Source organism: Coregonus lavaretus (assembly GCF_964263955.1).
Source record: "Coregonus lavaretus genome assembly, chromosome: 37".
Lineage (NCBI taxonomy): Eukaryota > Metazoa > Chordata > Actinopteri > Salmoniformes > Salmonidae > Coregonus > Coregonus lavaretus.
This window is the reverse complement of record NC_140024.1, coordinates 4,375,673-4,391,259: the sequence shown is the minus strand read 5'-3', so window position 1 is coordinate 4,391,259 and position 15,587 is coordinate 4,375,673. Positions and strand designations below refer to the sequence as shown.

The 15,587-nt window shown below is 41.9% G+C and overlaps 1 protein-coding gene across 1 annotated transcript; it reads left to right on the top strand.

Annotated features, from left to right (window-relative positions):
- The first annotated feature begins 1,156 nt into the window (after positions 1-1,156).
- Positions 1,157-13,741, top strand: LOC311111917 (oxidoreductase HTATIP2-like). Its single transcript, XM_084154840.1, has 6 exons — positions 1,157-1,278; positions 5,592-5,781; positions 8,099-8,206; positions 11,745-11,882; positions 12,023-12,084; positions 12,386-13,741. The coding sequence occupies exons 1-6, from the start codon at positions 1,163-1,165 to the stop codon at positions 12,600-12,602; spliced, it is 831 nt and encodes a 276-aa protein (XP_084010966.1). The 5' UTR covers positions 1,157-1,162; the 3' UTR covers positions 12,603-13,741.
- The last annotated feature ends 1,846 nt before the right edge of the window (positions 13,742-15,587 follow it).

Genomic DNA, 15,587 nt, shown 5'->3' with positions numbered 1-15,587 from the left:
TGTTTTTGTTGTTATTCTGTCTCTCACTGTTCAAATAAACCTACCATTAAAATGATAGACTGATCATGTCTTTGTCAGTGGGCAAACGTACAAAATCAGCAGGGGATCAAATACTTTTTTCCCTCACTGTATATGCATGTGGCTGTGCCTATGTTTGTGTTGCTTCACAGTCCCAGCTGTTCCATAAGGTGTTTTTTAAATCTGTTTTTAAATCGAATTTTACAACTTGCATCAGTGTGAAAGCTATGTTACCCAAACTATTATACAAATGACAAGGGACAAATTCAACCAAAACTGCAATTGACGAAATTGCAAATTAAACCAAAATAGTCACCAACACATTGATCTTCATGACAAAACTATGAGTGGTTCGCCTGTGTGTCTGTGGCTCCATAGAAGGGTGAAATTAAAATGACTTGGTTGGTCTGCCATCAAACTCGCTAACAGTGGCTTGAAGTCATCAATGACACATGTTCTCTTGTGACAAGGAGGAGTCTGAACAGTTGGTCTGAACCACTAGCTGTGAATTAACTATGAAAGGATGGTAACAGATGAACGGATATAAGACAATGCATGTACACAGACACAGAAGCTACAGCTTACTTTGTTTTTATTTCATTTCTGAATGTGAACAGGTGATTGGGAATACATGGTTTATACTGTGACAAAACCGTGTTTGATGTCATTTTATATCCCATGTACATTTATTTTGACAACTAAAGACACTGACCACATTATGACAAAGACTGACAGAAATATAGTGTTACCAAATGCTCTTTGGTACCTCCTGACAAGAAGCCACTGTGACCGTGTGTATCAATTCCTGTAACTTTACTGTCCTCTGCCTAGCCTATTGATAAGTGCAAAGTAATCATGGTGATGACAATGATGATGATTTTTTACTTAGCAGCCAGCAAATAAAACTGTAAAAGCTAGGCTTCATATTGAATACAGGCATTAGATGTATTTGTGTTTCAATAAAACAATAACTATTCAAAACATTTTCAGAATGTATTATCTCCACAGAATATTTTTGACAGTGTATTTGGCAGTGTTTAACGATTGAAAATGCTTGATAGGTATTGTTAATCTGTTCTACTGCGCATGCCTATCACCAATGACAGCATAAACCCGGATGTATCAGCTATCTCGCTGATCTGTTATGAAACTACTGGAAAGCAGCTGGGGAAAAACTCTTGGCTTTTTCGCCGTTCTGGTCGCTGTCATTGCAGCCGTTTTACACCATATAGAAAACAGCGAACGGACGATATACACCAGGTGAGAGGCAGAAGCTAACCAGCTAGCTAGCTAACTTTAATTAGCTACTCGAACTACACTGACAGATTGACAGTTTACCATGTCAGTCTGCAATCGGGCTTGGGAATGCTAGCATGTACAGTAACTAGCTACTGGTACTAGCTAGTAGCGTACTGGTCTGTTTTACAGCTAGTTGTAATGCTGAGTGATTGCCTTTGAGGGAGGCTTGCAAGAAAGGTTAATTGCTTTATTTAGCTTGCTAGTTAGCTAGCTAGCGTGGAACCCCATATTCAACAGCGTTTAAGACATATATTACCTTCAACAGTGTTATCTTGTGATCAAGCCATCAATATTTTGTGATTATTGGTGTCGTAAAAATGTTAGGTAACGGGTTAGTAATTAGCATGTTTGACATTTCAGTGGAAATACTATGATCAGCTTTTTGATAAGCGGTTTAGCAAACAAATACGTCCCTTATTATCGGCATATGGTCCTAAGTTATTGGCGACCTTACTATTTTGTTCAATTACAAGACATATCCGTTTAATTTTGTTCAAAAAAGCTACACCAACCTCGTATCCGAAGTGTTTACTAAATAGTTGGCTAGTCTTCTGGTAAAAAATAATGACTTGCCTGTCAACTTTTCCTTGCGTAGCCCGGTGCGCCCTCCTGTGGTTCTTCACCAACATATTCAGTGTTGTAACCAAATAATGTCTCATTCTTTGTTTTACAGATTAATCTTATGTTTTGAGAAAGTAGATAACAGTTGAATACTAAAATATAAATGAGTATGAATAATTTACATCAAATAAAACTTTAATTTCAGTAATGTGCATTGACAAACAATGAAAAAACTGTTGGAGTTTGTTGCAGAGATGCACTTGGAAAGTAAAGGAAGAAATACACAAGATGGGTTGAATAAATATATATATTATATTTTAGACATGTATTTTTTTGTACAAATAAATGATTTCATATGAACACAAACAAAACAAACAATTAAATCTCGACCTCCATCCCTATATTATCACAAAGATCACAATAAAAATCCAGCTCCACTGCACACACCTGCAGTGGAACCAGTGCTGGCAGAAGTCACAGCACACCCATGGCACCTTGGATCTACACTCCTGAGGGGAGCTTGCAGGCGGATCATGCTCCCCGCAGCGAGCACAGCAGGTGGCGTCTTTTTTTAATATAAAATAATAATACAAATGATGAACATGGTTTTGCAAAATGTAGAAGTTCTTCAACAACAATAGTAATTGATACAACTGAGAGAGAGAAAAACAGATTATGAAGTACCTGAGAGTGGTGCCATGGGTGGCGTGACAGACGTGACCGGTGGAGCTTTTCTCGTATTTTTCTTTGCTGCAGTTTGAGAAAAAGTAGTGTTAGACAGAGCATGTTTCATGAAAACCCTTTTCAACTTTTTTACATCAATACCTCTGGAGGAAGCTGCAGAAGTTTTGGAGGAGGTGGAGATTACTTGAGGGCTGGTGCTATGGACTGTAGATATGTAAAGATGGTGACAGACAGGGGGGGGGGGGGGTGTATCGTGGTGGTGGTGGACAAAACCGCCGACGATGGCTTGGAGGAGCTGGTGTTTGTAATGGTGGGGTTGAGGGGCCGACGATGGTGTGGCCGGGAGAGCAGGCACGTGGCCTTCTCCTGCAGCTGGGGACTCTGGCGGCTCCTACAGGTGTTGCACACTGAGAGGCACTGGCAGTGGTGATACAGCTGTCAGGAGTGGTTCCAGCAGGGGGTCCAGCAGAGGCGATGGCGTCAATGGTCTCATCCATGGCAGCCCTCTCCTGTGCCCTCTGTGTTCTGAGGGCTGCCTGACGCTCTTTCTCCTCTGCCTCACCCCTCTCTTTCTCACCCCTCTCCTGCCACTGGCGCGTGTATTCCTCCCCTGTGAGGCATGTGGCGACCACAGGGACTCTTCTGTATCAGTCTAGACAATACTTCAGGTTCCAGGAGAGGCGGTGGTGGGACCCGGTAGGGACCGAGACGGCATTAAACGGGAGGGTAAAAAGGGAAGAGGCCACACTTCTTAAACCCTTCCACCACATAGCGCATGTCCTTGCAGCGCTGGTACGGGTAGCGGAATACTCTGGCAAATTCTGATTTGTTTACCATGTAGGAGTGGTCAAAATGGCTAAGGTTTCCAGCTACCTTGGAGAACTCAGCCTTTAAAGGGCCAAAGTATCCAACATCCAGCGGCTGCAGAACATGGGTGCAGTGTGGTGGAAGACAAAGAAGTATAACCCCTTCCCTTAGTGCCGCCGTGAGCACCTCCGGGGTCCATGTGGCTCTTGTGCCCATCGAAGAGGAGAAGGAGAGGGCGCTCTTTCACGTCATGCTTAATGAAGTGCTGAAACCACTTCCTGAACAGGTCCCCGTCAATGTAGCCACTGTTTGACCGTCCATACAAGGCTTGGGGGGGGGGGGGGCTCCCAGTGTGTAGTGGCCACCGGGAAAACACTTGGGGTAGATGATAAATGGGGGGACGTCCTCCCCATCTGCGTTGAAGCAGGCCAGCACTGTGATGTGCTCCATGGTCCCCTGAGCCTGCTGGTACACGTGTTTTGCACCCCGGGGAGCCAGCACTTTGTGCCTGCTCTGGTTACTACGAAACCCAGACTCATCGCAGTTATAGATTTGTCTGGGTTTCTCCCTCAACCCACTCTCCTCCTAGTGCTTCTCATAAGAAGTGAAGAAGGTGTCCGTCGGACATGTGTGGCACACTCAGCTCTCCCCCTGTCCAGGGTGTCCGGCCTCCTCATGCTCAGATTCTTGTGCCTCCTCCTGAACATTTCCCACCACCTCTTCCCCAGTGGTGGGATTGTTTCCCATGGGTGCCGAAACCTACAATAGAATAGAATAGAATATATATAATTGTCCATCCATGATGAAAATGTTTGTTTTGGCATCACCATACACATTTACATCACACGCATTGAGAACAGTCAGTCCAGCAATCTACATACATAAACACAAAGAACACCAAATACCTGCGTATTTTGTCGGCGTATTTCATCAGCCTCTGTCTGGTGAAGGGGAACCCATGGCTGGCGCAGTAGATACAGTACTGCACCAGATAATTGTAATCCTCTGGTGCAAGCAATGTGGGTGGTCCACTGCGACAACCATGGGTCACCCGGCTGCTCAGCATGTCCGCCAGGGTCTGCCGAGGTACACCATGCACCTTGGTAGATAAGAAAATAAAACTGTTACTAGCAGATAAAATTCACGTACACGTGGTAATCTCCTAAAAACAAAAGATGCCTAACCTTGGCAGCCTGGCGGATAGCCATCCCTGACCCGCAGTCCTCCATGGCATGGAACATGTCCTCCTCACTCCACTGCTTCCTGTTGACTTTCTCCATGCTGTGGTGGTAAATACATGTAGCTAAATAACGTGGAATACTATACACATTTTAGAAAATAACTCAATCTGAATATGTATAAACATTTACATTTCAAAGCTAAGGCATTGAAAGGTGATGAACGTTTTCACAATAACTGAAAGTGTACCCACGTTTTTTGTTTGATGTTATCTGTAATGAAAATTAGTGTCCCAATTAGTTTAATATTGATGCATACATTGTAACATTTGACTAAATACTGCGTCTATGTAGCTGTTGTAAGATGAAACATAACCAACAGTGATAGGTGTCAAAAAGTTCATGGTTCAAAGTTCCAAGTACAATTTTGCAGATTGTGCAAAACGCCCCCGTCAGAGGACTCCAATTTTGATACGGTAAAGCTTGACAACATTCAGCTGTTTTCGTGATATTTATTATCTAACGCTTATAACTTATTTCCTTTTTGCTGTCTTAGCAGTTCTATCAACATTTAGCAACTAAGCTAGCAACATTAGAAAATCCGTTAGCTATATTTCAGAGGTAAAAAGTTGGATATTAAATTATGTGTGGTCTGTCGCACAGTCGAATTTTACAATATGCAGCGTGTCCCACAAAATGTGTACATATATAACTTTTTTGGAAACTCTCAAAACCTAACTTAACTTACATAAATTGCACTGAAACTCGGTGGTCAGCTAGCTAGAAGGGTTTCTTTAGTCGCAAAACTTACTGTTATTTTCCAGTCCATTTAAATGTTGAGCTCGAGGTGATTTAGTCCTCCAACCGCTAGAGAGTGTCAGAGGTTAGTGGAAAATTAGCTAGTAGTCAAGAGACCGCTGTAGGGCGTGACACACACCTGTGTTGCAATAAAACTGCTGTATCATGCTCCTTCTGTGTAAAATAGCGATCAAACCATTAGGTCTCTCCTCAGTGGTGAAGCACTGTCTTGTTTTTTTCCTTCAGGATGGCACACGACCTGAAAACACTGTCAGAGGACTTCAGACAGAAGAATAAAAGTTGTTTTATCCTGGGTGCCTCTGGCGAGACAGGCAAGGAGTTACTGAAAGAAATTGTGGTGAGGAAGCTCTTCTCGAAGATCACTCTCATCGGAAGGAGGCAGCTCACATTTGAAGACGAAGCATATGAGAACCTGGTAGGTGTGCGACTTGTCTTATTGTCAATGTATTGTTGTATTTTCAAGCAGGGCCGGTTTCCCAAAGGCATCTTAAGGCTAAGTTAATTGTGAATTTAGCCTTAAGATGCTTTTGGGAAACCGGTCCCAGCTCTATTTGGCAAAGTAACACACACCCATGAGTAGGGTGTTAGGGGAAAAATGTAACTTTGGTTCTGGTGTTATAGATAAGCTTGTCAGGAACACAGAACGCTTTATTTCATGAGGACAGGATTTACCATTGCTGAGATCTTATTTTCAAGTTATCGTAAAGGTAAATGTTCATCCCTAGTCAATAATGACACCAAATAACCTGTTTTATAGATAGGGTGGTAGTATTGGGGCGGCAGGTAGCTTAGTGGTTAAGAGCGTAGTGCCAGTAACCGAAAGGTCGCTGGTTCATATCCCTGAGCCAACTAGGTGAAAAATCTGCCGATGTGCCCTTGAGCAAGGCACTTAACCCTAATTGCTCCTGTAAGTCGCTCTGGATAAGAGCGTCTGCTAAATGACTAAAAATGTAAATGTGTAAATTGTTATGACATTTTCAGGGCTGATGTAGCCCAATATTGGACTAAAGGAGCCTAACGTTACTCCTTAGTCCAAGGACCTTACATGTTCTGTTTAAAGGGCGAATTGGCTCTGGAAGCCAAAATAGCCCAATACTCCATCTAAACGTGAATCGATTCTCAATTGCGGTACAGTTCTAGAAATATAAATCCCTCTACTTTCATATCACATCAAAATAATTTCACAAATGCAAAATACACACTTACTGTACATGGTTTTAACACAGTTGCAGCCGACAGTATTTGTCAGTGACAACACGTTTGTTGCATCTGTCTTCCGTTTACACACAGGGGTTCAGAGACACAGATAGCTAATTAGCACAGGTAGTCCACTCTTGTCTTCCATCTGTTTTCCGTAAACAAGCGCTGTAAGGTGGAAATATGGCCGTGTGGGAACCCTAACCCTATAAAGGTGTGTCAATTTAACCTTTTAATAAATTTTTGTATAATTTCTCGCCGATATGAAAGATAATCAATCTCCTTATTCTTCCAAAACCGTACCAATGATCAAGGGCTAGGGCTGATGTAGAACAGAGATTATTTAAATAAAAGTACAAATTCTTCAATTAAAATGCTATTCATAATTACAGTAATTTAAGCCAAATAATTTAAGGTAGAGTGGTCATATCATTAACAAATATTCATGCTTTATGCAAAACTAGGAGATTGTAACAATTTATGAAATTAGAATACAACTTTTTATACTACTTTATGCAAATTAGATACTTCAGAGACACACACACAGCCTAATGCACTTCTCAGCATCCCCATACACTCACACAGCACCCCCACCATCACATACACACACACACACACACACACCACATCACACAAAGCCTAACACAGACACACACAGCCTAACATAGATGCACACTTCTCACAAAGTCTGAACTGTAACACTGAGGGCTACTAGTCTAATAAGATAGCTTACTTCTAAGGTAGGCCTACCCTTGAGTTGGGTTACATTGTAATGTTCGTTTTGGTTTTAATGAGTTACTCTGGTGATGGGAGGGTAAACTGCAGCAAATAATTAGGCTAGGCACAGCAGAGACAGTGAGCTGCCAGCTGCTAGGACCAATCCCTGACAACCCATACATCAAAACGTAGCTACGAAGCTCTACTTTGTGACCTGCAGCTTGCTATATTTTTTTAGTGTCTCTGAAAACATCTGACAACAGAAGTGAAGGAAAAATGTTTTACCTTATATTTCAGTCAAAATACGTCCGATGACCGTGAGACACCCTCAGGACTTTCCCATACTTCTTGGCAATGTGGTCTTACTCTGATAGGTTGAGGAATACCCATCGCAAAGAGCAAATAAGAACACACCGATTTCGCGTTTTTCACAAAAAGGGCTGTCCCACAGATTTGAACATTCTTTGCACGGCACTTGCTTTACATTTGGGCTCATATTGCGTAAATATCTTAACGTACAGTATTGGGATTTTTAGAAATGGGTAACAACTGCCACATGTATGTTTTCAAATGATTTATTATGTATTTTGATGACCACATTATTGACATTTAGTGAAAACAGTTTTGTTTACTGTGTTTTTTGTAGATTCTCATATAGCGTCCATTGTTTGTCGCGTCACCTAACACCATACCATGAGCTTTGAATAAACTTAAACATTCAATACCATTTTAAATGTGTGTGCAGACTACAACGAAGCCTACATCCATTATTCCATTCTAAAGATTGGCCTTGTGTATTGTTCTCTGTCCTCTTTCAGGTGCAGGAAGTGGTGAACTTTGAGAAACTGGATGACTACGCTGCAGCATTCCAAGGGCATGATGTTGGCTACTGCTGCCTGGGAACGACCAAAGCCAAAGCAGGGGCTGTGAGTTCATGGTCACTGATATAGAGACCCCTGTGTATACTGTAACTGGATGAGGACTCATATGAATATGATAGGGTTTTCCTAACAACTATACATAGCTGAACATGTACCACCAGGGTCATAAGAAAAGAAAGAAGATTTTGACACCCACCATCTCAGATTTTTCTGAAATAATTGTTGTTTTTAGAAACAGATAAGATTAGCATTCTTGCAACATTATTTTGTTTAAATATCATTTGATCTCAGCTAATTGATTGCATCCAAATTGGCCACTTTAATTTATAGGATTCATATAATATTCAATATATATATAGTACCTAACATCCGATTTGGATGAAAGTTTTTCTAACAATGATTTATCCAATGATCAAAAGCCACCCACGGACACCCCACGCCAATCCCATCCCAACGACAAGTACACTACCGTTCAAAAGTTTGGGGTCACTTAGAAATGTCCTTGTTTTCGAAAGAAAAGCAAATTTTTTTTGTCCATTACAATAACATCAAATTGATCAGAAATACAGTGTAGACATTGTTAATGTTGTAAATGGCTATTGTAGCTGGAAACGGCTGATTTTTAATGGAATATCTACGTAGACATACAGAGGCCCATTATCAGCAACCATCAGTCCTGTGTTCCAATGGCACGTTGTGTTTGCTAATCCAAGTCTATCATTTTAAAAGGCTAATTGATCATTAGAAAACCCTTTTGCAATTATGTTATCACAGCTGAAAACTGTTGTGCTGATTAAAGAAGCAATAAAACTGGCCTTCTTGAGACTAGTTGAGTATTTGGAGCATCAGCAATTGTGGGTTCGATTACAGGATCAAAATGTCCAGAAACAAATAACTTTCTTCTGAAACTCGTCAGTCTATTCTTGTTCTGAGAAATGAAGGCTATTCCATGCGAGAAATTGCCAAGAAACTGAAGATCTCGTACAACGCTGTGTACTACTCCATTCACAGAACAGCGCAAACTGGCTCTAACCAGCATAGAAAGAGGAGTGGGAGGCCCTGTGCACAACTGAGCAAGAGGACAAATACATTAGTGTTTAGTTTGAGAAACAGACGCCTCACAGGTCCTCAACTGGCAGCTTCATTAAATAGTACCTGCAAAACACCAGTCTCAACGTCAACAGTGAAGAGGCGACTCCGGGATGCTGACCTTCTTGGCAAACACAACGTGCCATTGGCACACAGGACTGATGGTTGCTGATAATGGGCCTCTGTACGCCTACGTAGATATTCCATAGAAAATCAGCCGTTTCCAGCTACAATAGCCATTTACAACATGAACAATGTCTACACTGTATTTCTGATAAATTTGATGTTATTTTAATGGACAAAAAAAAAGCTTTTCTTTCTAAGCGACCCCAAACTTTTCAACGGTAGTGTATATAGTATCAGTTTTCTGTGTCTGACAAGTCGTATATTTCTAGTAGTATGTTTGTTTCTTCATCCTATGTAATATATTCCCAGTGAATTTGGTGATGTTTTTTTCCCCGTTCAGATAAATTATTCATTGAAGTTGTTAGGTTTAGTCCTATATCCTGATATTACCAGGTTCTGACCACAAGATGGTGCTGTTCCTGCTATTAGGTGAAAAAAGTTAAGACCCCCCCCCCCAAATCAATCAAGCAGATGTCACAAAGTGCTATACAGAAACCCAGCCTAAAACCCCAAACAGCAAGCAATGCAGATGTAGAAGCACAAGCCAATGAAGCCCAATGTTAAAGGGATAGTTCACCCAAATTACAAAATTGGTTTCCTTAGTCCATAGACCAAATTACAAATGTAGGTATCGGTTTCCTTACCCCAGCGTTTCCCAAACTCTGTCCTCGGGACCCCAAGGGGTGCACATTTTGGTTTTTGCCCTAACACTACACAGCTGATTCAAATGATCAAAGATGATTAGTAGATTATTTGAATCAGCTGTGTAGTGCTAGGGCAAAAACCAAGACGTGCAATCCCTTGGGATCCTGAGGACCAAGTTTGGGGGGGGGGGTTTAAATCACCTAATAGCAGGAACAGCACCATCTAGTGGTCAGAACCTGGTAATATCAGGATGTAGGATGGGACATGGGACAATTTCAATGACTAATTTCTCTGAACAGGGAAGAAAAGAAACGCCGCCAAATTCACTGATAATACATTACATAGAATGAAGAAACAATACTCCGACCACAGCTCAATACTACTTCTCAGACGTAGAGAACTGATACTGTATAGTCGTTGTTGGGGTGGGGTGTGGGGGGTCCGTGGGTGGCTTTTGACTATTTCTTTAGATTCCTCATGTCTTACTCATTGTTAGAAAGAAGTTTGTTCCAAATCAGATGTTAGATGCTGTATTAATTGAATGTTACATGAATCCTATAAATTAAAATGGCCAATTTGGGTGCAATCAATCAGCTTAATTTCTCAGAAGAATTTCAACAAAATAATGATGCAGGAATTCTACATTTTTACATTTTAGTCATTTAGCAGACGCTCTTATCCAGAGCGACTTCTAACTACAGAAACTATTTCAGAACAATCTGAGATGGTGGGTGTCATGGCTTGCTGAAATGACATTGAACGACCCACCATACACAACCTGCTTGGATCAGTCAAAGGTGATGATTGTGGACTACAGGAAAAAGAAGAGGACCGAGCACGCCCCCATTCTCATCGACGGGGCTGTAGTGGAGCAGGTTGAGAGCTTCAAGTTCCTTGGTGTCCACATCACCAACAAACTATCATGGTCCAAACACACCAAGACAGTCATGAAGAGGGCACGACAGAGCCTATTCCCCCTCAGGAGACTGAAAAGATTTGGCATGGGACCTCAGATCCTCAAAAAGTTCTACAGCTGCACTATCGAGAGCATCCTGACTGGTTGCACCCACTGCCTGGTATGGCAACTGCTCGGCCTCCGACCGCAGGGCACTACAGAGGGTAGTGCGTACGGCCCAGTACATCACTGGGGCCATGCTTCCTGCCATTCAGGACCTCTATACCAGGCGTTGTCAGAGGAAGGCCCTAAAAATTGTCAAAGACTCCAGCCACCCTAGTCATAGACTGTTCTCTCTGCTACTGCACGGCAAGCGGTACTGGAGCGCCAAGTCTAGGTCCAAGAGGCTTCTAAACCGCTTCTACCCCCAAGCCATAAGACTCCTGAACATCTAATCAAATGGCTTCCGGGATGGCTATTTGCATTGTTTTCCCACCCCACCCCCTCTTTTTACGCTGCTACTCTCTGTTTATTATCTATGCATAGTCACTTAAACTCTACCTACATGTACATATTACCTCGACTAACCTGTGCCCCCCGCTGCTGCTCTTTAATTAGTAGTTATTAAAACATTTTACTTATCTATTTTTTTACTTAACACTTATTTTTCTTAACTGCATTGTTGGTTAAGGGCTTGTAAGTAAGCATTTCACTGTAAGGTCTACACCTGTTGTATTCGGCGCATGTGACAAATAAAATTTGATTTGATGTTGTGGTCAAAGGCAGATTAATGTACACATATTTTCTCTGATCTTTCTGTCATTGTAGGATGGATTCATCCGCGTTGACCATGACTATGTCCTGAAGTCAGCGGAGCTCGCCAAGGCAGGAGGCTGCTCACACTTCAACCTAGAGTCTTCTAAAGGGGCTGACAAAAAAAGTGGTTTTCTCTATCTCAAAGTGAAGGTAATACACAAAATGTTCACCTGAGTAAAGACACCACATTTATAGCCTTTCATAATGAAGGCCTCGTTCAGCCTCTCTCATAAAGCTGTTTGATGAAGTGCTGTATATTGTTTGGTTAATGCAAATGTTTGCCTCTCCAGGGACAAGTGGAGGCAGATATTGAGCCGTTGGACTTCGAGAGATACTCCATCTATCGCCCTGCGTAAGTCTCATTTGCATTAGTCATGTGTAAAAATTGTCCTTTGCAGAAATGACTCAACACTGGTTCATTACCTTATCAGTCATGGCAAAACAAATAGTGACCATAGGCAAATATCTCACACCCATGTCATGATTAGCAATATACAAATTTCTCCAGTGATCACGATGTAAACACATAGTGTTCACTTTCATTGCATAAATACACTCCGAGATATTATGATACTGTGTTTATTGCTGTAACTTATTTCACTCGTAACAACTCACAACTGAATTCTTCCTCTCTTTCTTGTTTTTCCTCCCAGGGTGCTGATGGTCGACAGGCAGGAGAGCCGGCCTGCTGAGTGGTTTGCCAGGAAGGTCCTGGGCCCTATTTCCTCCATGTTTCCCACGGCGATGTCCATCCCCATCCAATCAGTGACCAGGGCCATGGTGGCCAACACACTGATCCCTGCAGGGGAGAAAGTGGAGATCCTGGAGAATAAAGCCATCTATGACTTGGGAAAGGCCCCAGGGAAATGAGGGACAGGGAAGACTGAAGGTGTATCTCAATAGCTTCATTTCCTCATCTCCTTTCCTCCATAAACCACTGATGTGGTTATATCACCACTGGTCTGTCTGGACACGACATGTGAGAGCAATGTAAAGGGAAACCCTATCCAGTCCTTTCACATATCAGTGGTAATGAAGGAAAGGTGTTGAGGAAATGTTTTAGTATTGGGAACTCAGCCAGAGACTATTGGTGAAGTGTGTTGTGCTACTGTCATTTCATGTGATGGTGCGTCTTCTTCATGACTATATCTTTTCTACTAACCCCTGCCTTTGAAAGCATGGAGGAGGGTTGACAACACGTGTAAAGGTGCATTTCTAGAGCAATGCAGATGCTCTCAGTGCACATGGTCAAGCATTCAAAGCTTCATTGGCTTCAACTTTAGGTTCCTTTCAGCCATGATGGAGTCAACACGGTAGCTAGCTCTCAAGTCCTCTAAAAAACATAGACTTTGACTGCTGGAGCACGTGTTGTTGAGTGTCTCTGTGGGAATGAGTCCAAAGGGGAATTTTTCCTTATCATGAAAAGTGCCATTAAAGCTCTTCATGGGTAATGCAAATAAGATATGATTGGGAAATTATGACGTCATTATGAATTCTGAAATCTGCCTTCTCTGTAAAGTCTTTGTATCCCAAGTGCTTTTTCTGAGTGCAGACTATTTTTGTGGTCAACAAGAAGGAGTTGGCTGAAGAGGAAACAGACTGGTACCGAGGCTAGAATCAGTTTAATATATTAGGTGAAGAGGGAAACGTATTTGACTGGTTCTTCTGGGTCCATTACCTCCTCAAAACGGTTTAGTTAGTAGAAGCTCTGCCATTCAACCTACAACGTTAATGCGATTTGATATAAGACCACATCCTTAACCACTTTGAAAAATGATGCACTTACTTGAAGCAAGAGTTTATTTTCCACTATACTGAACCATTGGAGAGGGATTTTAAGGCAATATGTCTTGAGTTATTTTATTGTCTTTGATCACTTTTGTTTTCTGAGCAATGCTAAGCATGTAATTGAATCAAGGGTTATGTTGTTCATACTCCTATGGACTTGGATTTGTATACATTTAAATTGTGATGTTATGTAAATTCTATGTATTTTTCCATTTCAAGTCAACTATGCTTCTGTGTTACGTTAGAAGATGTACATCAGTAGTAGGCAGTAATACTTGATATGTGTATATACAGTACAGTATATTATACAGGCCTCCTGTAGCTCAGTTGGTAGAGCATGGCGCTTGCAACGCCAGGGTTGTGGGTTCAATTCCCATGGGGGGCCAGTATGCTAAATAACGAGAGAGAGAGAGAGAGAGAGAGAGAGAGAAAGTATGTATCAATCTGACCAATAGTATTACTATAAATCAGAGGTGAGACAGTGGGGGTTGGCAAGATCATCACAGAGAATGTTCAGTTCCTAAGACAACACAGAGGAAATTATTGTATACAGTCGATAAGAAGACTCAGTTCGGGGGCTGCCCTACGTCATTTACAGTTAGTGAGTGCATACATTAAAAAAAATATATATCTATATCATACTGGCCCCCCGTGGGAATCGAACCAACAACCCTGGTGTTGCAAGCGCCATGCTCTACCAACTGAGCTACACGGGGGCCTCATAATCCTCTCTTGAACACATCTGATTCTGCATCAGACAGAAATTTTCAAAACTGGATGGTCAGCACTGTAGTCACTGGAAACAATCTTCAGATCAGCAGTTCATGATCCTAGCAGCATCACTTTAGGAGTGTCCTTTTTGCTGCTGCCACCACCATGCTTCACCATAGGGATGGTATTGGCCAGGTGATGAGCGGTGCCTGGTTTCCTCCAGACGTGACGCTTGGCATTCAGGCCAAAGAGTTCAATCTTGATTTCATCATACCAGAGAAGGTTGTTTCTCATGATCTGAGAGTCCTTTAGGTGCCTTTTGGCAAACTCCAAGTGGGCTGTCATGTGGCTTTTACTGAGGAGTGGCTTCCGTCTGGCCACTCTACCATAAAGGCCTGATTGGTGGAGTGCTGCAGAGAGGGTTGTCCTTCTGGAAGGTTCTCCGATCTGCACAGAGGAACTCTGGACCTCTATCAGAGTGACCATCAGGTTCTTGGTCACCTCCCTGACCAAGGCCCTTCTCCCCCATTTGCTCAGTTAGGCCGGGCGGCAGCTCTAGGAAGAGTCTTGGTGGTTCAGTGCATGTCAGATCAAAAACCAAGCCATGATGTCAAAGGAATTGTCCGTAGAGCTTCGAGACAGGATTGTGTCGAGGCACAGATTTGGAGAAGGGTACCAAAAAGATTCTGTAGCGTTGAAGGACACAGTGGCCTCCATCATTCTTAAATGGAAGAAGTTTGGGACCACCAAGACTCTTCCTAGAGCTTATGTAAATGTTATATTACAGTTTTTATTTTTAACAAATTAGCAAAATAATCTAAAACCCTGTTTTTGCTTTGTCATTATAGGGTATTGTGTAGATTGATGAGGAAAAAAACTATTTAATTAATTTTAGAATAAGGCGGTAACCTAAAAAAATGTGGAAAAGGTCAAGGGGTCTGAATACCTTCTGGGCGGCAGGTAGCTTAGTGGTTAAGAGTGTTGTGCCAGTAACCGAAAGGTCGCTGGTTCTAATCCCCGAGCCGATTAGGTGAAAAATCTGTCGATGTGCCCTTGAGCAAGGTACTTAACCCTAATTGCTCCTGTAAGTCGCTCTGGATAAGAGCGTCTGCTAAATGACTAAAAAAAAAAAAAAAAGGCACTGTAGACAGGTGTGTACCTTTCCAAATCATGTCCAATCAATTTAATTTACCACAGGTGGACTCCAATGAAGTTGTAGAAACATCTAAAGGATGATCAATGGAAACAGGATGCACCTGAGCTCAATTTCGAGTCTCATAACAAAGGGTCTGAATACTTATGTAAATAAGGTATTTCTGTTTTTTATTTTTAATAAATTTGAAAAAATGTTTAAAA

Excerpts from the sequence above, each read along its gene's own strand:
- LOC311111917 (XM_084154840.1), top strand. The coding sequence starts at position 1,163 with ATGAAACTACTGGAAAGCAGCTGGGGAAAAACTCTTGGCTTTTTCGCC. Across the intron at positions 8,207-11,744 it reads CCAAAGCCAAAGCAGGGGCT|GATGGATTCATCCGCGTTGA; the intron begins GTGAGTTCATGG and ends CTGTCATTGTAG. Across the intron at positions 12,085-12,385 it reads TACTCCATCTATCGCCCTGC|GGTGCTGATGGTCGACAGGC; the intron begins GTAAGTCTCATT and ends TTTTCCTCCCAG.